Here is a 26,735-nt window from a genome sequence, read left to right as displayed (position 1 = left end):
ATACTTGGCGACGGCTGAAATTGCAGGTTTTTGACCAGATTTTTGCAACATAACGACGCCAAATCGCCTGTAGGTCAAAAGTACCTGTCTAGGATCGATTCCCTCGCAATTTAGAAGCTTTCTAGCGAGCTGTAACAAAATTTCAGCGTGCTGTAATTCTCTGTTTTTCCACTGTTGGGTGCCCAAAACCTTCTACATGCATCCCAAGGCTTTCTCGAGGCTCCCCTGGTGTTTCCTTGCAGTTTAGGTGCGAAACCCTAAACCTGCAAAAAAACACAGCAGGCTGTAATTCTCTGTTTTGGATCCTTTTTAGCGGAGCGAACACGTCTATGCGTGTCCCTAGGGCTCCCGCATGCAATGGGACACTTCCCCTATAATTTGGACGAGTTCTCACGCGAGAAAACTCTCCAAATTCGCAATCTTTTGCAATGGAACTGTGCGTACCTATGGGGGAATAGCAATTAGCTTATCCAGTTTCTTTTCAGAAGGCTCTTGCCTTGGCAAACGCGCATAAAATCCTTAGAACTGTACATAATCATCTGAGTAGCCCAACTAGTGGGACATTACCATATGTGCAAAGGGGAGAGAGAGATGCACGAGAGCAAATCATCGCGCTACATGAGACAAAGGAGAAGGCAAGCTTTCCATTAGAGCTGTGAACCTACACCCACTACTCTCACACACTTTGTAGGTCACTTGATGTTCAAAAATTAGCCTTCACTCTCAAAATGGATGTCCCCTCTTGCGATGAGAGTCTTTGGAAGTGTGTGTTGACTTGCAGGTTGCTCTCCTACTGCCATGTGTCCAGTTTGCCTCTTTTGAGTTAATTCCTTAGTTCCCACCAACTTATAAAGTTGTAAGTGGCTTGCCGAGTGACCCAAATTCGATTTGGCGTACACAGGCTTCCATACTCATAAGAATTCAGTGCTAACTGGCCCAACCAGCCCCAAACTGACCGACCTAGACTCTTGATGTGAGAAACCTGTTTGGCTGTAGTCGTTTCACACTGGCCATGCAATGTCCACTTGCACCTTCCGGGGAAAATAAATAAAAATATGTAGTACATATTTAAAGAAGGCAACAAGAAAAATACCTCTGGTGGTGTGTGTGTGTGTGTGTGTGTGTGTGTGTGAAAGAGAGAGAGAGAGAGAGAGAGAGATGTAATGACATATTAACATCTTCAAAAGGCCAAAATGACCAATGAGACCAATCCATTACAAACAAGTGAATCTGATACCAAATCTGAGTAAAAAAAAAGAGATACTAAAATGGATCCAGAGGTGCTACTAGCTGGAACTATGAGGGACGAGCTAGGGCAGCGATGGCGTCTACCTCGCCCTCCTTTGTCCAGCCATCTGCCGCAATGCCCAGTCTTCAGTGCGAATGACCTCCCCCTCCCATCGGCCTCCCTTCATCGCTCCTTCGTCCCCTCGTCTTCTTGATTGCAACGAGCTGCTGTGTGGCCCGGCTGTGCACATACCCCTCCTGCTACCCGCCTTGGCTGGTTACGCCTGCTGTTTGGTTGCCACTTTGGAGAATCTGCCTGGGCTGTCCACCTTGCCCAACCCTTTTGTTGGAGTTTGTAGGGCAACTACATCACAACTCTTTCTTTGCTCTCTGAAGTCCTGCAACAATGCACACTCTTGTCCTTTGTCATAGCCTCGCATGCTGTCTCGGCAACAATACCGGTGCAGATTTCCATTTCTTCCGGCGCAGTCGTTCCACGTTTGGAAGGCCCCCCCATTCCCCCCCCCCCCCCCCCCCATTGAGATTGTAGTTGTTGCTAGATTAACTTTATTTGAAGGAAAAATAATTCTAAATGAATTATTGGATTTATAAGTGAGAGGGTTTTCTTTGCTTGAGACATCCAAGTATAGACATTTTTAGTGCGTCATTCAGAGTAATGACACGAGCACTATGAACGGGAATATCTATAGGGCCACCAAGAACGGGTACTTATGATGTGTCACGTCGGATGGGTGACATAGAGCATTGAGAAGAAGTATTCGACCATCAGGAACAGACATCTCTGATGCATCATGGGATGGGTGACATAGAGCATCGCAAGGAGATTGTACAGTAAGTTCGGTGAGAAAGGACTAGGTGATGGTATTCTTGATGCGTCACAGGGTCAATGATGGGAGCATCGGAAAGGGAATATCCATAGTCAAGAGGTATTCCAAATGGAGTTAGAACTGTGCACAAGAAATGAGCAAGCACTTGAATGAAGATGGGTTTAGAGGAAACTTTGAGGAAATGCAATTGCTTTTTGAGAAAGCGAGTTGCTTTTTGGGAAAGCAGATGTTTTCCCGTAAAGAAGTCTATGTTAGCATTGCATTTGTGCATGAGATTGCATCTAGGGACACCTAGGTTGTGATTGTGTAAGCATGGTTTTCACCTTATAAGTTTTTAATGAGTTTTTAGCACATTTAAACTATTTTATTAAGTGGCCAGACGCCCACTTAATAAGTGGGCAGCCAAGATATGAAAAGCGAAAACAACCCAAGGCACCCCTCTCTCTCTCTCTCTCACCTCCTTCTCTGCCCTATTTCCACAGGGAAGACCTCCACTATTCCTGCCGGCTGGCAGAAACTATAAAAGCGGTCTCTCTCTCACTCTTAGGAACCAGAAAGGCCAGCACCAGAGTTCAGCCCATGCTGCTGCAGATCTCAGCCGCCAAGATGATGCCACCAACTACTACCATGGCTACCTCGGTCCCCAAGTGCACCAGATGTTGCCAGGACCAAGTAGGCGAGTTCCATCGTGAAGAAGTGCCGACGGAGATTGTTTCCAACACGACAAGTTGCTGTTTTTCTCTGTTTTCAACCTACAAATATTGTAGACGGAGCTGATTTATGAGAAGGAACCTGAGGACACACCTCTTCTGTGTGTAGGATTGGAAGAGAGGGTTCTCTATGTAAAGATCTCTTTTGATGCGTTGCTCTTTCAAAACCGGGTTGCAATCCGAGTTTTGAGACTTCGCATGTAATGTTTTTGATCTATGAGTGTTTATTTGCACGGGCACTTCCTTTTCACGAGGCAATAGGAGCAAAGGAAGGCATGAGCCTCTATAGGAGAAAAAGCGATCTGAGGAAATAGAGCCGGATCAGCCCAAGAGTTTTGCGCTGAGTTAGGAGTAGATCCACGGATCTGAGAGTAGTAGACTCTCTAGTTGGGATCCGGGAGTTGAGATTCCCAAGGAAGGACTTCGCATACAAGAAAGCACAGTCGATGCCAAGATCTTTGCGTGAAGAGGACTCTGGGAACAACCCCGGAAAAGAGTTACATGGATGCCATGCCCTGAGTCTGGAAGGTGAGTTCCAGAGGTGAGAACCTTCTCGAGGATTCTGAGCAATAGAGGTTCCTATGAATAGGGTTTTTCCCTAAGAATAGGAAGCCGAAGCTACCGAGTACCATCAAGTCTGATCCAACAAATATTGTAGACGGAGCTGATTTATGAGAAGGAACCTGAGGACACACCTCTTCTGTGTGTAGGATTGGAAGAGAGGGTTCTCTATGTAAAGATCTCTTTTGATGCGTTGCTCTTTCAAAACCGGGTTGCAATCCGAGTTTTGAGACTTCGCATGTAATGTTTTTGATCTATGAGTGTTTATTTGCACGGGCACTTCCTTTTCACGAGGCAATAGGAGCAAAGGAAGGCATGAGCCTCTATAGGAGAAAAAGCGATCTGAGGAAATAGAGCCGGATCAGCCCAAGAGTTTTGCGCTGAGTTAGGAGTAGATCCACGGATCTGAGAGTAGTAGACTCTCTAGTTGGGATCCGGGAGTTGAGATTCCCAAGGAAGGACTTCGCATACAAGAAAGCACAGTCGATGCCAAGATCTTTGCGTGAAGAGGACTCTGGGAACAACCCCGGAAAAGAGTTACATGGATGCCATGCCCTGAGTCTGGAAGGTGAGTTCCAGAGGTGAGAACCTTCTCGAGGATTCTGAGCAATAGAGGTTCCTATGAATAGGGTTTTTCCCTAAGAATAGGAAGCCGAAGCTACCGAGTACCATCAAGTCTGATCCAACAAATATTGTAGACGGAGCTGATTTATGAGAAGGAACCTGAGGACACACCTCTTCTGTGTGTAGGATTGGAAGAGAGGGTTCTCTATGTAAAGATCTCTTTTGATGCGTTGCTCTTTCAAAACCGGGTTGCAATCCGAGTTTTGAGACTTCGCATGTAATGTTTTTGATCTATGAGTGTTTATTTGCACGGGCACTTCCTTTTCACGAGGCAATAGGAGCAAAGGAAGGCATGAGCCTCTATAGGAGAAAAAGCGATCTGAGGAAATAGAGCCGGATCAGCCCAAGAGTTTTGCGCTGAGTTAGGAGTAGATCCACGGATCTGAGAGTAGTAGACTCTCTAGTTGGGATCCGGGAGTTGAGATTCCCAAGGAAGGACTTCGCATACAAGAAAGCACAGTCGATGCCAAGATCTTTGCGTGAAGAGGACTCTGGGAACAACCCCGGAAAAGAGTTACATGGATGCCATGCCCTGAGTCTGGAAGGTGAGTTCCAGAGGTGAGAACCTTCTCGAGGATTCTGAGCAATAGAGGTTCCTATGAATAGGGTTTTTCCCTAAGAATAGGAAGCCGAAGCTACCGAGTACCATCAAGTCTGATCCAACAAATATTGTAGACGGAGCTGATTTATGAGAAGGAACCTGAGGACACACCTCTTCTGTGTGTAGGATTGGAAGAGAGGGTTCTCTATGTAAAGATCTCTTTTGATGCGTTGCTCTTTCAAAACCGGGTTGCAATCCGAGTTTTGAGACTTCGCATGTAATGTTTTTGATCTATGAGTGTTTATTTGCACGGGCACTTCCTTTTCACGAGGCAATAGGAGCAAAGGAAGGCATGAGCCTCTATAGGAGAAAAAGCGATCTGAGGAAATAGAGCCGGATCAGCCCAAGAGTTTTGCGCTGAGTTAGGAGTAGATCCACGGATCTGAGAGTAGTAGACTCTCTAGTTGGGATCCGGGAGTTGAGATTCCCAAGGAAGGACTTCGCATACAAGAAAGCACAGTCGATGCCAAGATCTTTGCGTGAAGAGGACTCTGGGAACAACCCCGGAAAAGAGTTACATGGATGCCATGCCCTGAGTCTGGAAGGTGAGTTCCAGAGGTGAGAACCTTCTCGAGGATTCTGAGCAATAGAGGTTCCTATGAATAGGGTTTTTCCCTAAGAATAGGAAGCCGAAGCTACCGAGTACCATCAAGTCTGATCCAGAACAAACGTGGTAATAGCTTCGGTTCAAGTGCTTGTATGAAGATACTCTTACGGGGGGGGGGGGCTTCTCATCCTAGTACTGTGTCCATCTTCTTTCTCTCTCCCTCTCTCTCTATATATCAATTGGCTTTGATATTAAATGATAAATATATTTATCATAGTATATTTGATATTGTTATGCACTCCTGTTTGTGACAGTGGTGACCCCACTAGGCCAAGGACATGCGGCAAGGATTGGAGGTTCAACGGTGTCGAAGCAAGGGGCATTTTTTTCCATTGTGGGTTTGATTTCTTTGGTTGATTGTTTCTTTTGCTTTCTTTTGGTTTTCCCATGCAATTTCCCTACTTCAGTGTGTGCATGGGTGTGTGCGTGGAGCATGGTTTTGCGTGCTTGATTTCCTTTGTACTCTGTAGACTTGCTTTGGGGTCTGTGAGTGGGTGTGAGTGGAGAGTGTGGCTGTGTGAAGTTTGTCTTTTGAGTAATTGTTTTTCGTTTTTCATTTGTCTTATTTCTTTCTGTCCTCTTTGTCTTTGTTTTGGTTGGTTTGGGTTGTTGGGGCGCTAGCTTGCTGCTCTCTCTCTCTTGCCATTGAAAATGGTCCTTTCGCAACATCACCGGTGGTGGCTTTTTGGTAGTTCAGGTTTTTGGCCAGCATTGACCTCTTGCCATTGAAAATGGTCCTTTCGCCACATCACCGGTGGTGGCTTTTTGGTTGTTCAGGTTTTTGGCATACAGTTGCAGAGTGAGATTTTGGTGGGAATGCCTATCTTTCAGAGGCTGTTGTCATTCTCTCTCGACTTAGCTTGCTAGGGCACTCTTAAATCTCTTTAGGAGAGGTCGATTACTCCAACGGGCTTACATCTTTGTGTTTGACCTAGAAATAGTGCTCTTGAACGTGTTAATTGAATGAAAATATTTCCCAATGTGAAAGAGGGAAGTAATAGGTATTCATCAAACTACCAGAAGAGCATGACAAGTTTTAAAAACAACAACACTGACCCTGGCAGATGTAAACATTACACCATTGGGAGTGAAAATCAAAGAGTCTTTCAGGTCTTTTAGATTTCTCTTATCCAGATTTAATGATGCCACACCCAAAACCTTTGGATTGTCCAGCACAATCTTCCCTAAACACGTTGAATAGCAAAGGTTATAAGCGATCATCATGGATGGGTACAACGATTGAAAATCTAGTACAATAACAGGATCTGTATAGAATCTTGACTCGGGCTCCATGACAAGAGGCAGACACTGCATTGCTGGTTGTGCTGCCACCTGCAGGAAAGTACAATCAGTAATCATTTCCCACAAATGCAGAAAATAAACAAAGAGAGCCTAATTGGACAGTATCAAAGTGTCAGTTATAGTTGAAAGATAATTTCAAGAGAGCCTAATTCGATAGTATCATATTCATAGTTGAAGCATACTTTCATACATGTACACCAAATATGAAATGTGCAAAAAACAATACAAGAGTAACAAATCTTGTGAATGATGCACGTACACAATGTAGATCAAACTGTTGATTTGCCTATCCTACACCACCAGCTGCTCAAACCAAAAACAGTGACTAGAGAAACAAACATATGACAAAAAGAAAGGTCCAGTTTGTTTCCTTTCAAAAGGACCGCCGTGAGCAGGTAGTTACCTGTTGTCTGCTTGGAGAAATAAGCAGAAAATTTTGCGAATGAGCAAGTCTAAGCATCATAGATTCGACTCTATATTGAGACCCTCGAGAAAGTACAGAAAAAAAATCGATCCCGAACACACGGGCAAGCTCCGATGTACGATTAACCTTGTACAAAATAAACCTCTCTCTTATCAGTTTCAGCAGAGAACTGTGCTGACAAGGTCAAACAAATTATGCTTTTAAATATGACTCAGCAAAACTGGTTGTAATTTTGCTCCACCAAACTCAAGATGCAACTCACCAGATCTAGCTGATCCATGATCTGCAAGCTCAATCTTGCTCTATTCATGTAATACTCTAAGCAAAGATGTCTCTGTTGGCCAGATCCACTTGTGAACCACTGTGTCAGTGTACGCCAAGAGACTAGAGGCACTTTCCTCTTCAAGACTGCTTCAGCCACAGCTTCAAGAGTATAGATTCCCAGTTTAATTTCAGAGCGCATAATTCGCCAGAGGTTCAGCACAATACGACCATCAACACAAATGCCACTTCCATGAGTTCGACCCCACTCGCCATCTATTATAGGCTGCTCCACAATCTTCTCGATACTTGAGAGCTTGTGCTTCATTTCCTTGCCAGCAGAATTTCCCATAGCACATGACAAATTCCTATTTGCAGGTAATCTGGAGATCTCCCTCAACAAACCCAAGCCTAAATTTGCAGCACGTTCTGCAAGAAAGCCCAGTGAATAACCTTGGATCTCCCACCCCACCAGCATGTCTGGATCATACATCCGCACAAACCAGACAAACATATGCAACAAAGAAGTCTCGTCCCTTACTGTTACTACTTCACAGCCAATAAGACCATCACGGTTTCTGTATGATGTAATCAAATAAGGAGGCTCTTAAAACCTGCAAATGTTTCTATCAAGAGAATTAACCCCAAAAAAAAAATACCTAAATATCTCTTCCTCATTGTCATCATTAAGAAGAACAAGAGTAGGGCTTGTAGGTAGCTGATTGTTCCTAAAATCACTTTGTAAAATCATCACTATGCTTTTAATTGCATCGTATCTGGGATCGGGCCGTAAATCTCCACGAGTGCATGCAAAAGCCTTCAAAATTATTTAAAGATTTGTCATATTTGAATGAACAAAATCTGCATCTCATATGCAAGAAGAGCAAGCATGTATAAGGCAGAGCAACACTAACCTCAATACTCATCATAGAAATTTGCTGCCCACGACCAATGCTGGCAGGATCCCTGAAACCAGCTTGACTTAATGGTGTGAAGTGGTTGTCTGCAGTAGGACCTGAAATTTGTGATACATCTCCCTTACTTCCACGTTCCTTTAAAAGTGCACCACTACAGGAGTCTTTTTTTGAGCTGGAACAATCCTCGGAGACATTTTCATCATTAATGATAAGAGAGCCCTCTTCATTCTGTAACAGAGGTGGGTAGACACTCTGGATCATATCCTTGGAAGAAAATGGGGGCGCAAAGGTTTCATCATAGTTTGGAGAAGAGGGTTTGAATACTTCATTAGATTGTGTTGCATCATCCGATTGAGCGAACATTTCCTCATTGTCCTCTGAACAGTTAGCACTCTGCACATACGTCGTATCATTCTGCTGAAGATCAACCTTCTGTAGCTCCCTTGTCCTTAACCACCCAGAAACCTCAGCTGCCTTGGGCGGCGGTTTAACTGGAGAGAGCAAGAACAAAGCCGTCCCATCATTACAAAAATGTGAAGGTAAAATTGCAGCATCATTTTCCACACATGGAGCCCATGCAGTCTCGGACAAATAAACGCTCGAGAGACATGCCCCTCTTATATCTCTTCCAAACTGAAAAGAAGGTAAATTATCCACTCCCTTGGAACATACTGACAAGAAAAAAACAAGGATTAATATCTCGGCTCCTGACATTTCTAAAGATCCAGGTGGGACTCGATGGAGTACCTTTAAACAGCATGCCAGCCATCACGGTTGGCTGATTGGGTAGGTCTTCTGCATTCCCATAAAATACCTCTCCGTGGTTAGCTGAAGGTAAGTTGTAGTTTTGAAAAGTGGTCGACAGATGCTCTGCCGTTGGTGGCTTCTTCCAGAAAGCCAAGTTATTTGAGGCTACTTTGGACTTAACCACGTCAGGACACAAAACTGTTGGACAGGGTGGACTTGCTTGATGTGTTGGACTTGAACTTTGAAAAAGTTCTTCTTTTTGCTTTCCAGCACTAACAACTTCAATTTCATCCACCACTTCACAGGCTTGTGTTTCATTTGCATCTTTATAATCACTGCTTTTGCAACCTAACACTTCAAAACTTTGTGAATGTAATTTAGAGTATGCAAGATATTCACCGGTTGTCACTTCATCGTGCCTTCTATGGCATGATTCTGTTCCCAGTTCTCCTTTCACTGCCAGTTTAAGTTCCAGGCTATTATCAGAAAGATCCAATCTTTTAAGAGGCAGAGGTCCAAACCGTGAAGAGTGTTCTCGAGATTCAGATTCCTTTTTGGATGAAAACGTGGGGGACACCAAAGTAACATTACAACAGCCACCCGCCAGACCACCTGTGTTGATCACTCTTGTGCCTTCATGAACATTATTGGCAGTAGCCAAATCTGCTCTGTTTTCTGCTGCCATTGTGTGTGTATGTTGTCTTCGTGTTCGCTTGCTCCTCATAAGGTCACGTACAGAGTGCTCTGAAAGTCCAGAGGCGGCCTCAGACTGTAGTTCTTTTAAATCTTTTTCAGGAGCTATTGGCATGCCCTCATGAAGAATTCCAACCCCATGGTTCTCCTGGCCAGTTAAAATGAGGTGAGGTAATGGATGTTTCACAGGAACTGGACCCCATCCATTCTTTTGTTTACTATTACAGTGCAAAATTGAATCAGTATTCTTGAGAGCTGTTTCATCTATACTAGACTTCTCTAACTCCCTGCAATGCAACAAACCTACCCCATCTGTATTCACATTTACAAAATTTTTATCAGGCATCTCTTCATCAAAAGACCCCTCAAACTGTGGTATGTTATGGTGACTCCCAACATTCCCTTTTTCTTCACCCTCAAAACAATCAATGATCTCCTGGCACTCTTGTTGAGAGCATACTTCATAATCAGAAATAACTTTTGCAAGGGCAACATCTGCACGTTGAAATACTTGACTCCACGACATTTCGTTATCCTCCTCAGAATCACTACCATAACCTGTTGAGATACCATCTTGCTGTGAGCTTATCATCCATTTAAGAAGTTCCACTGCTTCCTCATCTGTATCCTGCCACAAAAACTTCAGTACTCTCTCTCTCTCTCTCTCTCTCTCTCTCTCTCTCTCTCTCTCGCCTGCTGGCTGCCCCTGCTCCCGCTGCAGGCTCGCGCGCCCTGCCCCTGCCTCCGCCCGCTGCCTCTGCTCGCGCACCTCCCTCACGCCTGCTGGCTGCCCCTGCTCCCGCTGCAGGCTCGCGCGCTCTGCACCCTTCGCCCCCCACCCGCTGCCTCTGCACCCACGCTCCTGCGCGCTGCTCCCATCGGAAGCCCCCGCGCTGCTGTGCCCGCCTGCAGCCCAGCCGGACGCCCCCCCCTTTTTCTCTTCTATGCGTAGCATGTCTCCGCCTCTACTACGCGTAGCATGCCCACCCCCCCCCCCCCCCCCCCCCCCCTTTTTTTTTTCCCTCTTTTAAACGTAGGATGACCTTCTACGCGTAGGAAGTCATTTAATCTTTTTATTTTTTTATTTTTATTTTTATTTTTTTTTGGAACCCCTCCCCGCCCCCTCCCCAACTCTCTCTACCATACCTTAAACCCCCCCCCCCCCCCCAAAGGCCCCTACCGCCTCCTCCTCCACGCTCCACCACCCGCCGCGCCCGTCGTTAATGTGGGTGCACACGCACACCTGGTGACCCCCTTGTGGACGACCCCCCCACTCGCTCAGCTGCCGCACCCGCTGCTAGGGTGGGTGCACACGGCATCTAACTCCCTTACGGACTGCGATCAAGCATGAGGAAGATGAACGATAAAGCCGACCCCCTGGAGGATGCCATTCAAAAATGCAAAGAGGAAATGATGGAGACCGTTACCAAGTTGAACCGCAATCTCTGGGGCACAATAAACATACTCGAAGGACGCGTGCTGATCCAAGAGAACAAGATAAGCACGCTGGAAGACCGAGTGATGGCCCAATAGGAAGAGATCGCGTCACTCAAGAAAGATCTCGCCGAAGCATGATCAAGAAACACACTGGAAGAGGGCGAACTACAACCCTCAGCAATCGACGAAATTACCACGATCAAGGAACAAGTACGGGCCATCAAAGAGGGAGAAGAGCACCACAAAGAAATGACGACTTCTTGGGTGGATGTTCTTACCAACACTCAACAGAAGGAGTACGAAGCCGAGAAATGGATCAAGGTGGCCAAGAAAGGAAAAGGCAAGGAGATAACGCCCACGTCCACACCCAACAACATCATCCATCAGACACTAGAGGAGGAGCAGAGGAGAAGGGTGCGCGCTTTACATGTGAGAATTTGCGGTCTTAACGACAAAGGCAATGTGGACGAAGAAGTAAAAGAACTCACAACCTTGATGGGGATTCCTGAGCCGACGCACACAAGGGCATGGAGAGTGGGCAACATAAAGAAAAATGGAAGCAGTGGAGAAACCTCAAAAGAAAGAGCACTCATCCTCCGTTTTCCCTCCATGGAAGCAAAGAAGTCATTCCTGAAGAAAAGACCAACTCTCAAAGAGACTGGCATCTTTCTCGGGGATGATCTCACCCTCTCGCAGATTGCTCATATGCAGGAAGTAATGCCGGAGATTAGAGCGGCAAGGGGAAAAGGCAAGATCGCTTTTTACCGAGACGGGAAAGTGGTGATACAAGAGCGACGCTCCACATGACACTGCGAGACTTATGGGACCACACTCAAAGTAGCTGCCTGGAACTGCAATGGATCTAAGCGTCTTGATGTGGGGGCTTTTGAGGATAGCTTTACTGGAAGAGACATCATCTTTTACTCTGAGACATACCAAGCCCCTGGGCAATCCATGCCTCACATCAGCGGATACAGGTGCGAGACAGCCTATACACAGGAGACACGCTCTGAGCATAGAGGGCGGCTCTTTCATGAGCAGTCCCCCCACCCCCCCCGGCTATTTCCTCCACAGAGACATGGGGTCAGTACGCATCATCTTTGTACACAGTACCTGGACAGCCGCCCCTCCCCAACCCCCCCGATCCATGCCCACATGCATGTGGCTTTTTCACCGCTGAGATGGTGAAGAAAGCTATTGACAGGATGAAGACTGGGAGAGCATATGATCATGATGGCCTAGTCGCTGAGCATTTCATGCATGCCAAAGACCTACTAGCAGAGCTCCTAGCAGTTACCTTGAACCGGGCCATGTGTGAGGGCCTACCGGACACTTGGAGCCTATCTACGATCGTACCTATCTTCAAATCAGGAAACCCCATGGAGCCTGGGAATTATCGCACTATTATGATTGGGCACACACTGGCACGGTTGTATGCATCCATTCTTGAGCAACAACTGAGTAGATGGGCAGAGAGGGAAGGAATACGTGCAACTGGGCAAGCAGGATTCAGGAGAGGCTTCTCCACTCTTGACCATATCCTAACACTTAGGGCCATCATCGAGGAAGGCAAATCTCATAGGAGACGGATCTATTGTAGCTTTGTGAACTTCAGCAAAGCTTTCGACACGGTACCCAGAGCTAGACTGATGCGTAGATTACAAGAAATGGGAGTACCACAGAACTCATTTGGGGAATCATGGCATTGTACAGATCAGTAGTAGGGCATGTACACACCCCGGAGGGACTTTCTACACCGGTTCACTCCACTATTGGGGTGAAGCAGGGCTGCCCGCTCTCTCCTACCCTTTTCGGTATGTATGTGGATGAGGTTTCTGACTACATTGACAACGATGGGGATAAAGGTGCTCAGTTGGCAGGGACATGGATTCCACTTTTGTTATATGCTGATGACATAGTGTTGATCTCCGAATCCCCAGAGGGAATGCAACGTCAATTGGATGCTTTGCACACGTTTACACACGAAAGTGGTTTGTCTGTCAACCTGGGTAAAACCAAGGTTATGGTGTTTAACACCACCCCACAGTGGATCAGGAGGTCAGCACCTACATTCACATACGGCCAGGAGACTGTGGAGTACACAGACGCTTACACTTACCTTGGAGTGGTTTTTAGCAGACCTACATTCTGACTCAGAAGAGCAGCAGAGACCAGACTTACTAGAGCCCACGCAGCATTGGGTAGATTGGAGAGGATGTGTTCGCAGGTTCAGTTTCAGGAGCCCCGGACGAAGCTCTGGCTCTTTGACACCTTGGTGGCTTCAACACTGCTCTATGGAACAGTGATATGGGGACCTTCACTGGATCACCACGGGAGGCCAGGTCGCTCAGACGGATGGGGGAACATGGAGAAACCTCTCGTCTCTATGATCTCGCGGCTCATTAGAACCAAGGCATCAGTACCACGTGCCATTATCCGAGCAGAGCTAGCGCCCCCCCCCCCCCCCCCCCCCCCACTTGTGGTGGAGGCGCTCACCAGATCAGTCTCCTTCATAAACCGCACATGGGAACTTCCTAGAGACAGATATGCTCGCATAGCACTTGAATCCTCTCGACAGTTAGCCATACAAGGAGATACAACATGCTGGTATGGGGAGATGACATCATGGTTTCGGGCACACGGGTTCAGCATAGACAGGCTGCCACCATTCCATTACTCACTGGATGCACCATCTCTCACTCTTACACAGTCAGAGATCACCAAGCTCATCCGCCAAGATCTAACCCAGCTAGACACCAGGAGGACATGGATACAACCAGCACAAGAATTGGGCACGAAGATGGCTTTCTACAGAGACCACCTTTTCCAGCTTACGGAAGATGGTTTTGTGGCGAGACCCAGATACATGGATACCCACTTGTCTCATGGGACACGCTGTGCTATTGGCCAGTTACGCACATCTTCTCACCAGTTGCTGATTGAGACTGGGAGGTACAGCGGAGTACCAGCAGAGGACAGGACATGCCCCTTGTGTAACACGGAACCTGAGACAGAGCTACACTATACATGCCGCTGCCCCGTCTACTACGAGATACGAGGTCGCTTCCACTGCCTGTTCAGAGAGGGTTTTGGACCACTCTCAAGAGTCATGGGATACGAAGATCAGAGATGTCTGGGTTTGTTCTTACTCGAGCTGCGCAGACACAGAGATAGCCTGATGAGTGGCGAGGCTAGCCAGTCTCAAAGACGGATCACATACTTCTTCAAAGCAGACACGGGACGGCCGCAAGAGCCACTCCCACAACAGAGCTCCCCCTCGTCTCACACGAGAGGCACACTGATTGACCGAGCGATTGAACTAGGGAAATCCAGGCGCCCACGACTGCGAAGAACTACACACAATCGACGGGTTCTACGACAGAAAATTCGGAGCACGCTGGCCAGGCATGCACGACGCCCGGTCAAACTACTAACCATGGAGGAAATTGATGAGATTCGCCAATGACCGATGCTAGATCTCTTGTGATTCAGCCATCCCAACAAGCCACCCAAATTTTCCCGCTTAGTTTTATGCTTGGCTCACATCGACCAGCTTAGGCCCCCATAGTAGATATCTTTGTTTGGTAATGTTGTTAGATTATTTTGTTACTTTGACTTTGTATCAGATCCACCACTTTGTAACTTTCGGGTCTCATAGGTTATTATGGCCTTGAAGACATTAATATAACATTTCATTTCATTTCTCTCTCTCTCTCTCTCTCTCTCTCTCTCTCTCTCTTCTCTCTCTCTCTCTCATTTTGTCATCTTGTTACTCTGACTTTGTATCAGATCCACCACATTGTAACTTTCTGGTCTCATAGGTCACTTTGGCCTTTTGAAGACGTTAATATAACATTTCATTTCATTTTCATTTCTCTCTCTCTCTCTCTCCTCTCTCTCTCTCTCTATATATATATATATATATATATATATATACACACACCTGGAGGTTTTACTTGCTTTCCACACCGACATGGTGCCAGCACAGTGGATTATGTTATGGCCCAGCCAGGTCTCATTCCATTCTTTCAGGATTTCATGGTGGGCACTAGGCCAGTTGGAGTACCAGTTGATCATGCTATCTTGTCCTTCACCCCGACGTTTCAGTTCAGCACAACTCCATTAGGAGAGATCCCCACACACATCCGGTATACCTTCATTAGGGAGACGGACTCTGTGTATATGGATGAGATATACAAGAAACTATGCACCCAGGAGCCAGGACGGCCACTAGATGAACTCACTCAGATATTGACAGAGACACTCCATGATGCAGCATCAGAAGCATACCCCCACAACCAGCCTACACGGAGACGATTTGGGAGCATGCCCTAGAACAGTTGGTACAATGAGGAGTGTCGAGAGATGAGGATCAAGTTACAGAGGGAAGTGCTCATGGGTATTACCACACATAGACAGTCACAGATTATCTTACGCCGCCTAGTGCGACGAAAGAAAAGGGCTTATCTATCCTAGCTAGAGCAGGATCTGTATCAGCTATTTATAAGTCAGGACTCAGGCGAAGCATGGAGGCTATTCCACGAACATTCACCACCACCAGCGGTCACCTCCACTAAGACATGGGGGGAATATGCCACATCTCTCTACACAACTTCAGGACAACCACCTCTGCCGGACCCACTAGAGACATGCTTGGAGACGTGTTCTTTCTTTACTGCAGAGAAGGTGAGGAAAGCTATTGAGGATGAAGACAAGGAGAGCACATGATCATGATGGTCTGGTAGCAGAGCACTTCATCCATGCCAGAGATATGCTTGCAGAGCTCCTCGCTATGATGTTTAATCGAGCCATGTATGAAGGCTTCCCTGAGACTTGGAGTATGTCCACGATTGTGCCTATTTTCAACTCAAGAGATCCCATTTTTCCCAGGAATTATCGCACCATCATGGTTGGTCACACATTAGCTAGGCTGTATGCATCCATTCTTGAGCAGGAACTCAGTAGATGGGCAGAACGAGAAGGCATAAGAGCACCAGGGCAAGCAGGTTTTAGGAGAGGTTTCTCCACTCTTGACCAGATTCTGACACTCAGAGCTATTATTGAGGAGGGTAGACACCAGGGCAAGAGGATCTATTATAGCTTTGTGGATTTCTGCAAAGCTTTTGACACAGTGCCGAGAGCCAGACTTATACGCAAATTACAGGACATGGGTGTGCCTACAGAGCTAATATGGGGCTCTACAGGACAGAGATGGGGCGGGTGCGCACCACTGAGGGAATGTCTGACATGGTCCTCTCCACTATTGGAGTAAAGCAGGGATGCCCCCTATCCCCAACTCTTTTTGGGATGTATGTGGATGAGTTTTCGGACTATGTAGAGCATCAGGGAGACAGGGGGGCTCCACTAGCAGGGAAATAGATTCCGTTGTTACTATATGCTGATGCTTTGCATGCATTTGCTCGTGATAGTGGATTGTTTGTCAACTTGGGGAAAACCAAGGTTATGGTGTTCAACACCACACCACAGTGGGTCAAGAGGTCAACGCCCATTATTACGTATGGCCAGGAGGCTGTGGAGTACACAGATGCGTATACTTATCTCGGGGTAGTCTTCGCTGGACCGATGTTTTCACTAAGAAGAGCATCAGAGACCATACTGAAGAGAGCATATGCAGCTTTGGGAGGACTGTAGAGGATGTGTTCACATGTTCAGTTTCAGGAACCGCGAACAAAGCTTTCGCTTTTTGACACTCTAGTGATTCCAGCTATGATCTATGGAGTTCAGCTATGGGGACCCTCAGTAGACCACCATGGGAGATCTAGCAACACAAATGGATGGAGATGTATGGAGAGGCCTCTGGTCTCTATGATCGCTCCGATGATCCGGGCTAAGGCCTGAGTGCCGCATGAGATTATCCGAGTCGAGCTAGCGGCCCCCCCCTCGTGGTGGAGACATTGCCTAGATCAGTATCCTTTATGCACAGTCTATGGGATCTCCCCAGGGACAGATACGCTCGACTCACCCTGGAGTCATCTCGACAACTAGCTCTACAAGGCGATACAACATGTTGGTATGGAGAGATGACAGCATGGTTTCAACATGGATAGATTGCCTCCGTTTCAATACTCCTTGGATACACCCTCCCTGTGTCTCACACGGACAGAGATCACCAAACTCATACGCCAGGATCTGATTCAGCTAGATACCAAGAGCACATGGATACAACCGACACAGGAGTGGGGCACGAAGATGGCCTTCTACAAAGAGCATCTTCTCCAACTCATGGAGGACGGTTTTGTGACTAGGCCTGCATACATGGATACGCACTTATCTCATGGGATAAGATGCGCTATGGGGCAGATACGCACATCCTCACATCAGCTCCAGATTGAGACTGGACGATTTCGAGGGGTGCCGGCAGGGACCAGGATATGTCACCTATGTAACTTAGAGCCAGAGACAGAGCTACACTACACATGTCATTGCCCGACGTACTATGAGATACGCGGCTTCCACTGCTTGTTCAGAGAAGGCTTTGGACCTTTTTCTAGAGTCATGAGATACAAGGATCAGAGGTGTCTCGGATTGTTCCTACTAGAGCTGCGCAGACTTAGGGAGAGCTTGCTGAGGACATCAGGGGAAAGACAATCTCAAAGACGGATCACAGATTTCCTTACAGCGGCCAGGGGAGAGCCAAACGAGCAATCACTACAACAGATCTCAGAGCCCATCCATATCAGAGGTACACTGCTTGATTGAGCCACTGAGCTAGGCAAATCCAAACGCCCACGACCTCGAGGGGTCTCCCACCATCGACGAAGGCTGCAACAGAAGATACACATCACTCTAGCTCGACATGCAAGACGCCCAACTAGAGCACTGACCATGGAGGAGGTTGATGAGATTCGACAACGGCCGAACCCACCAACCCCTCCCCCTGTATCTCGTCTCAATCCCGAATTACCTTCATATTTATTTCCTTCCTCAGTGTTCTAGTGTTTAGTTCTTTTAGTTTTGTACTCAGACATGATATCAGATTCACCAGTTGTAACTTTTTGGTCTCATAGGTCATTTTGGCCTTTTGAAGACGTTAATATAACATTTCATTTCATTTCTCTCTCTCTCTCCTCTCTCTCTCTCTCTCTCTCTCTCTCTCTCTCTCTCTCTCTCTCTCTCTCTCTCTCTCTCTCTCTCTGAAATCAACACGATCAAGGAACAAGTACGGGCCATCAAAGAGGGAGAAGAACAACACAAAGAAATGACGACTTCTTGGGTGGATGTTCTTACCAAAACCCAACAGAAGGCGGATGAAGCCGAGAAATGGATCAAGGTGGCCAAGAAAGGGAAAGACAAGGAGATAACGCCCACATCCAGACCCAACAACATCATTAACCAAACACTAGAGGAGGAGCAGAGGAGAAGAGAGCGCGCTTTACATGTGAGAATTTGGGGTCTTAACGACAAAGGCAATGTGGATGAAGAGGTAAAAGAACTCATAGCCCTGATGGGGATTCATGAGCCGACACACACAAGGGCATGGAGAGTGGGCAACATAAAGAAAAATGGAAGCAGTGGAGAAACCTCAAAAGAAAGAGCACTCATCCTCCGTTTTCCCTCTATGGAAGCAAAGAAGTCTTTCGACCAACTCTTAAGGAGACTGGCATCTTTCTCGGGGACGATCTCACCCTCTCGCAGATCGCTCATATGCAGGAAGTAATGCCGGAGATTAGAGCGGCAAGGGGGAAAGGCAAGATCGCTTTCTACCGAGACGGAAAAGTAGTAATACTGGAGCGACGCTCCACATGACGGTGCGAGACTTATGGGACCACACTCAAAGTAGCTGCCTGGAATTGCAATGGATCTATGCGTCTTGATGTGGGTGCTTTTGAGGATAGCTTTACTGGAAGAGACATCATTTTCTACTCTGAGACACACCAGGCCCCGGGGCAATCCATGCCTCACATCAGTGGATATAGGTGGGAGACAGCCTACAGACAGGAGACACGCTCAGAGCACAGAGGGCGGGGCTCGGGAGGAGTGGCAGTGTTATTTAGAGAGGATCTGCAGCCACTGATACATATAGCCCGTAGGGACGAGGAGGCCAGGTACATGTGGGTGAGACTGAAAGCAGAGACAGGAAGATACCTCTATCTAGCTATTTGTTACTTTCCCCCGAGCACATCAGTTTATGCACCACCTAGGGGACAATCCCCTTTCTCTATTTTAGATGACGACATATGGGAGTTCTCTAGAGACGGTGACATTATCATCCTCGGGGACTTCAATGCTAGGATTGCACATCACCAAGCAGTGTTTTATGATACTTCAGAAGAAGATGCTAATAGAGATAGATGTGGCAGATACGGGCCTTTCGAGACTATCACACGATAAGGAATATACTGAGTATGGGCGACACCTGATAGACATGGGCACTGCACATGGATTGGCCATCTTGAACGGCCTACAAAGATTTCCTGCTACGGGAAGTTTTACATGCTTCCCACACAGACATGGAGCAAGCACGGTGGACTATGTCATGGCACAACCGAATCTCATCTCTAGTATCCAGGATCTCACAGTTGGGCCCAGACCGGTCCGGGTGGCAGTGGATCATGCTCTGGTGTCAATGACCATCTCTTTCCAATTCAGTGTAGCACACAGGCCACGAGTAGCAGCCCCTACTCGCTACACATTCCCAAGGGAGACGGACTCTGTATACATGGACGGAATCTACAGACGCCTATGCACTGAGGACCCGGGGCGACCTCTGGAGGAGCTAACTACTATACTGACACAGACATTACATGAGGCAGCAGGAGAAGCATACCCACACACCCAGCCTGAGCAGAGCCGCCGGTCTAGGAGCATGCCTCAGAACAGTTCGTACGATGAGGAGTGCCGCCAGACTAGAGCCAGACTTCAGAGGGAGGTGCTGTTGGGGGACGTCACTCACAGACAGTCACAAATGGACTTTCGGCGCCTGGTGCGGCGGAATAAGAGGGCTTTTTTGGCCTGACTCGAGCAGGATCTATATCAGCTATTCATGAGTCAAGACTCGCGTGAGGCGTGGCGGCTCTTTCATGAGCAATCCCCCCCCCTGCTATTTCCTCCACAGAGACCTGGGGTCAGTACGCATCATCTTTGTACACAGTACCTGAACAGCCGTCCCTCCCCAACCCCCCCGACCCATGCCCACATACATGTGTCTTTTTCACCATTGAGATAGTGAAGAAAGCTATTGGCAGCATGAAGACTGGGAGAGCATATGATCATGAGGGCTTAGTAGCTGAGCATTTCATACATGCCAAAGACCTACTAGCAGAGCTTCTAGCAGTTATGTTTAACCGTGCCATGTGTGAGGGCCTACCGGACACCTGGAGCCTATCTACCATAGTACCTATCTTCAAATCACGAGACCCCATGGAGCCAGGGAATTATCGCACTATTATGATCGGGCACACACTGGCACGTTTGTATGCATCCATTCTTGAGCAACAGCTGAGTAGATGGGCAGAGAGGGAAGGAATGCGTGCATCTGGGCAGGTAGGATTCAGGAGAGGCTTCTCTACTCTTGACCATATCCTAACACTCAGGGCCATCATCGAGGAAGGCAGATCTCATGGGAGACGGATCTATTGTAGCTTTGTGGACTTCCGCAAAGCTTTCGACACGGTACCCAAAGCTAGACTGATCCGCAGATTACAGGAAATGCGAGTACCCACAGAACTCATTTGGGGGATCATGGCATTATACAGATCAGTAGTAGGGCATGTACGCACCCCGGAGGGACTCTCAATAGCGGTTCACTCCACTATTGGGGTGAAGCAGGTTTGCCCACTCTCTCCTACTCTTTTCGGTATGTATGTGGATGAGGTTTCTGACTACATTGACAAGGAAGGGGATAAAGGTGCACAGTTGGCAGGGACATGGATTCCACTTTTGTTATATGCGGACGATATTGTGTTGATCTCCGAACCCCCAGAGGGAATGCAACGCCAACAGGATGCTCTGCATACGTTTGCCCACGAAAGTGGTTTGTCTGTCAACCTCGGTAAAACCATGGTTATGGTGTTTAATACCACCCCACAATGGATCAGGAGATCAGCACCTACATTCACATACGGCCAGGAGCATGTGGAGTACACAGAGGCTTACACTTACCTTGGAGTGGTTTTTACTGGACCCACATTCTCACTCAGAAGAGCAGCAGAGACCAGACTGACTAGAGCCCATGCGGCATTGGGTAGATTGGAGAGGATGTGTTCGCAGGTTTAGTTTCAGGAACCCCGGACGAAGCTCTGGCTCTTTGACACCTTGGTGGCCTCAGCATTGCTCTATGGGGCTGAGATATGGGGACCTTCATTGGATCACCACGGGAGGACACGTCGCACAGACGGATGGGGGAACATGGAGAAGCCTCTCGTCTCTATGATCTCGCGGCTCATTAGAGCCAAGGCATCAGTACCACGGGCCATTATTCGTGTAGAGCTGGCGGCCCCCCCACTAGTGGTAGAGGCGCTCACCAAATCAGTCTCCTTCATAAACCGCACATGGGAACTTCCCAGAGACAGATATGCTCGCATGGCACTTGAGTCCTCCCGACAGTTAGCCATACAAGGAGATACAACATGTTGGTATGGGGAGATGACATCATGGTTTCAGGCGCATGGGTTCAGCATAGACAGGCTGCCACCATTCCAGTATGCATTGGATGCACCATCTCTCATTCTTACACAGTCAGAGATCACCAAGCTAATTCGCCAAGACCTGACCCAGCTAGACACTAGGAGAACATGGATACAACCAGCACAAGAACTGGGCACGAAGATGGCTTTCTACAGAGACCACCTTCTGCAGCTTACGGAAGATGGTTTTGTGATGAGACCCAGATACATGGATACCCACTTGTCTCATGGGATACGGTGTGCTATTGGCAAGTTACGCACATCGACTCACCAGCTGCGGATTGAAACCGGAGATATAGAGCGAGTACCAACAGAGGCCAGACATGCCCCTTGTGTGACGTGGAACCTGAGACAGAGCTGCATTAACATGCCGCTGCCCATCCTCCTCTACTATACGAAATACGAGGCCGCTTCCATTGCTTGTTCAGAGAGGGTTTTGGAACCACCTGAAGAGTAATGGGATACGCAGATCAAAGATGCCTGGTCTGTTCTTGCTCGCGCTGCGCAGGACACAGAGAGAGCCTGATGAATGGCGAGGCTAACCAGTCTCAAAGACGGATTACAGACTTCTTCAGAGCAGACACGGGACAGGCCGCAAGAGCCACTCCCACAGTATAGCACCCCCCCCCCCCCCCCCCGTCTCACACACAAAGGCACATTGATTGACCGAGCGATTGAACTGGGAAATCCAGGCGCCCACGATTGCGCAGGACTACCACAGCATCGACGAGGCTACGTCAAAAGATTCAGAGCAAACGCTGGCCAGGCATGCACAACTCCCGTCAGACTACTAACCATGGAGGAAATTGAGGAGATCCGCCAACGACGATGCTAGATCTTTTGTGATTCAGCTATCCCAACTAGCCGCCCATCATGCTTAGTTTTTTCGGCTTAGCTCACATCGACCTATCTAGAATCCCATAATATATATCTTTGTTTTGTACTGTTGATTAGGTTATTTTGTTACTCTTACTTTGTATCAGATCCACCACCTTGTAACTTTCTGGTCCTCATAGGTCACTATGGCCTTTTGAAGACGTTAATATAACATTTCATTTCATTTCATTTCTCCTCTCTCTCTCTCTCTCTCTCTCTCTCTCTCGTGTGACCTGCTGCAGCCTATTGGCATGACCTACTGAAGCTATGAGCTGCATCTCAGCCCAGCGCGCATCACTCCCCAACGCCAGCGTGCTGTTCTCAGCCCCCTGCAGGTTTTCTGCAACGTGACATTCCCCAGCCCCAGCCCCAGCCCCCACCCCCCCCCCCCCCCCCCCCCCCAACGCCCCCCCCCCCTTTTTTCAACGTGCTGTCCCACCCCCTACAGGTACACTGCAACACTGTTGCGCCAACTGCCGCCCCGCCAGACCATCCCCACCCCTCCCCCCCCTGTCCAGCCAGCTAACCTACCGTCCCCACCATCCCCCCCCCCCCCTGCTACAGATTTTCCAAAGTTTAAATTCAGCAATCATTCAAATACAGCAGTCAAAAAAGTGTTCAAGTACAGCAGGCAGTTTCTTTCAATTATCAAAGCAGATTTCCAATTTTCCAATTTCTGCAGTTTCTCAGAAAATAGCAGGAAATAGCAGATTTCAGACACAGCAAAACTCTGAAATTGCAGATTTTTAGAAAATTGCAAGCAATTGCAGAAATGGAATATGCCATGTATGCATAATGTGAAAGCCCGTGTGCGTGTAGATCTTTGCAACATTTTGTCTCGTCTCGTCTGTTAGTAACGACCAACCATGAGGAAGCAGAATGACAAGCCCGACCCCCTAGAAGACGCAGTAAAAGTGCAAAGAAGAAATGGTCGAGACCATTAACAAGATTAACCGCCACCTTTTAGGTACTATAAATTTGCTCGAAGATCCTGTTCTAGCCCAAGAAAGCAAGATCATTGCACTGCGAGATCGTGTGACGGCCGAAGACGAAGAGATTGCGTCACTCAAGAGGGAGCTCGCTGAGGCACGATCACAAAATACACTTGAAGAAGGAGAACTACAACCTTCAGTAATAGAAGAGCTCAAAACGATAAAAGAGTAAGTGCGAGCCATCAAAGAGGGGGAAGAGCAGCACAAAGAAATGACAACCTCTTAGGTGGACGTTATTGACTCAACATAAGGCCGATGAGGCCGAGAAATGGATTGAGGTTGCCAAGAAAGGGAAAAGCAAGGAAACAACGTCCACACCCAACATAATTAACATGACACTAGAAGAGGAGCAAAGAAGGCGTGTGCGCTCTCTACATGTGAAAATTTGCACCCTCAAAGACAAAGACAATGTGGACGAAGAGGTAAAAGAACTCATGGCTTTGATGGGGGTTCATGAGCCGATGCACTCAAGAGCATGGAGAGTGGGCAACAAGAAAAATGGGAGCAAGGGGGAAACCTCGAAAGAAAGGGCACTCATCCTTTGTTTTTCCTCCATGCAAGCGAAGGACTTTTTGAAGAAGAGACGAACTCTGAAGAAAACAGGCATCTTTCTCGGGGATGATCTTACCCTCTCACAGATTGCTCATATGCAGGAGGTAATGCCAGAGATTAGGAGCGGCAAGGGAAAAAGGTAAGATTGCTTTTTACCGAGATGGAAGAGTGGTGATATTGGAGCCACGCTCCACATGACGGTGTGAGACCTATGGGACCACACTCAAAGTTACTACCTGGAATTGTAATGGATCTATGCGTCTTGATGTGGGTGCTTTTGAGGAAAGTTTTAGTGGGAGAGACATCATCTTCTATTCTAAAACACAACAAGCCCCTGGGCAGACTATGCCTCACATTAGTGGATACAGATGGAAGACCGCCTATAGACAGGAGACACGATCAGAGCACAGAGGGCGGGGCTCAGGAGGAGTGGTAGTGTTATTCAGGGAGGAGTTGCAACCATTGATACATATAGCTCGCAAATGAGCAAGCTAGGTACATGTGGGTGAGATTGAGAGCAGAGATAGACAGATATCTTTACATTGCTATTTGCTACTTTCCCGAGTACGTGACTGTATGCACCGCCCAGAGGACAATCCCCCTATTCTATTTTGGATCATGACATCTGGGAGTTCTCTAGAGATGGTGACATCATCATTTTAGGGGACTTCAATGCTAGGACTGCCCATCATTAGACAGTTTTTTATGATACCTTAGAAGAGATGCTGAGAGAGCTGGATGTTGTAGAGACGGGCCTATCCAGACTATCACAGGATGGGGAACATACTGAGTATGGACGACACTTGATAGACATGGGGACTCCACATGGATTGGTCATCTTGAATGGCCTATAGAGATTTCTCGATGCAAGGGGTTTTACATGCTTTCCACACAGACATGGAGCCAGCACTATGGATTATGTCATGGCACAGCCGAGTCTCATCTCTAGTATTCACGATCTCACGGTTGGACCCAGACCTGTTGGTGTGGCAGCGGATCATGCTCTTGTGTCGTTGACCATCTCTTTCCAGTTCAGTGTAGCACACAGGCCACAGGCAGCAGCCCCTACTCGCTACACTTTCACGCGGGAGACAGACTGTGTTACATAGATCAGATCTACAAACGCCTGTGTACAGAAGAGCCAGGGCGACCTCTAGAGGAGTTGACTACTATATTCACACAGACATTACATGATGCAGCAGCAGAGGCATACTACACACCCAACCTGAGTAGAGACGCCGTTCTCGGAGCATGCCCCAGAACAGCTGATATGATGAGGAGTGCCGCGAGACTAGAGCTAGACTTCAGAGGGAGGTGCTTTTGGGGGACATCACTCACAGACAGTCATAGATTGACTTCCGACGCCTAGTGCGGTGGAAGAAAAGGGCATTTTTGGCTCTCCTAGAGCAGGACCTATACCAGCTATTCTTGAGTCAGGACTCGCGGGAGGCATGGCAGCTCTTTCATAAGCACTCCCCTCCCCCTGCCATTATCTCTACAGAGTCCTGGGGCCAGTACGGGTCATCTCTATACACAGTTCCTGGACAACTGCCCCTTCCCAACCCCCTCGATCCATGTCCCCATACGTGTGCTTTTCTCACCGCTGAGATGGTGAGGAAGGCCATTGACAAGATGAGGACTGGGAGAGCATATGATCATGATGGCTTAGTGGCTGAGCACTTCGTTCATGCCAGAGATCTACTAGCAGAGCTTCTAGCAGTTATGTTTAACCGTGCCATGTGTGAGGGCTTGCCTGATACTTGGAGCCTATCTACGATTGTACCTATCTTCAATCAAGAGACCCTATGGAGCCGGGAATTATCGCACTACCATGATCCAACACACATTGGCACGGTTGCACGCATCCATTCATGAGCAGCAGCTGAGCAGATGGGCAGAGAGAGAGAGAGAGGATACGCGCAGCCGGGCAGGCAGGGTTCAGGAGAGGTTTTTCTACTCTTGAACATATCTTGCACTCAAAGCCATCATTGAGGAGGGCAGATCACATCAGAGACGGATCTATTGTAGCAATGTGGATTTCCAAAGCATTTGACACAATACCCAGAGTTAGATTGATGCACAGATTACAGAAGATGGGAGTACCCACAGAGCTCATTTGGGGAGTCATGGCATTATACAGGTCAGTAGTGGGGCATGTACGCACCTCAAAAGGCCTATTTACAACGGTTCACTCCACTATTGGGGTGAAGCAGAGCTGCCCGCTCTCCCCTACTCTATTTGGTATGTATGTGGATGAGGTTTCTGACTACATTGAGAGGGATGGTGATAGAGGTGCCCAACTAGCAGGGCCATGGATTCCACTATTGTTATATGCTGATGATATTGTGTTGATCTCCGACTCTCCGGAGGGGATGCAGCGTCACTTGGATGCTTTGCATAGATTCGCCCATGAAAGTGGTCTATCTGTCAACCTTGGTAAAACCAAGGTCATGGTATTTAATACCACCCCACAGTGGGTCAGGAGGTCAGCGCCCACATTCACATACGGCCAGGAGACGGTGGAGTATACAGATGCTTACACTTACCTTGGAGTGGTTTTCAGTGGACCAGCATTTTCATTGAGGAGAGCAGCAGAGACTAGACTGACCAGAGCCCATGCAGCATTGGGTAGATTGGAGAGGATGTGTTCACATGTTCAATTTCAGGAGCCTCGGACAAAGCTCTGGCTCTTTAATACTTTGGTGGCTTC

General features: G+C 47.7%; 1 protein-coding gene across 11 annotated transcripts in view; it reads right to left on the bottom strand.

The window, feature by feature from the left end:
• The window catches only part of REV3 (recovery protein 3), a 220,325-nt gene that overhangs the window by 76,897 nt on the left and 116,693 nt on the right, over window positions 1-26,735 (bottom strand). For 8 of the 11 annotated variants that reach the window (XR_015184974.1, XR_015184973.1, XM_086487616.1 and 5 more), the window contains 6 exons: window positions 8,830-10,150; window positions 8,080-8,753; window positions 7,825-7,982; window positions 7,167-7,743; window positions 6,884-7,030; window positions 6,235-6,510 (listed from right to left, as the gene is read on the bottom strand). Coding sequence is in view for 9 of the 11 variants with exons in the window: in XM_086487616.1 (XP_086343742.1) it covers window positions 6,235-6,510; window positions 6,884-7,030; window positions 7,167-7,743; window positions 7,825-7,982; window positions 8,080-8,753; window positions 8,830-10,150 (3,153 nt within the window). In the remaining 2 variants the exon portion in view is untranslated. The remainder of the gene's footprint in view (window positions 1-6,234; window positions 6,511-6,883; window positions 7,031-7,166; window positions 7,744-7,824; window positions 7,983-8,079; window positions 8,754-8,829; window positions 10,151-26,735) is intronic. The other 3 variants (XM_086487617.1, XM_086487620.1, XM_086487621.1) reach the window with 3 other exon arrangements.

Source organism: Adiantum capillus-veneris, chromosome 17, assembly GCF_014529385.1.
Source record: "Adiantum capillus-veneris isolate H3 chromosome 17, ASM1452938v2, whole genome shotgun sequence".
NCBI lineage: Eukaryota > Viridiplantae > Streptophyta > Polypodiopsida > Polypodiales > Pteridaceae > Adiantum > Adiantum capillus-veneris.
This window is presented reverse-complemented; position numbering and strand designations above follow the sequence as displayed.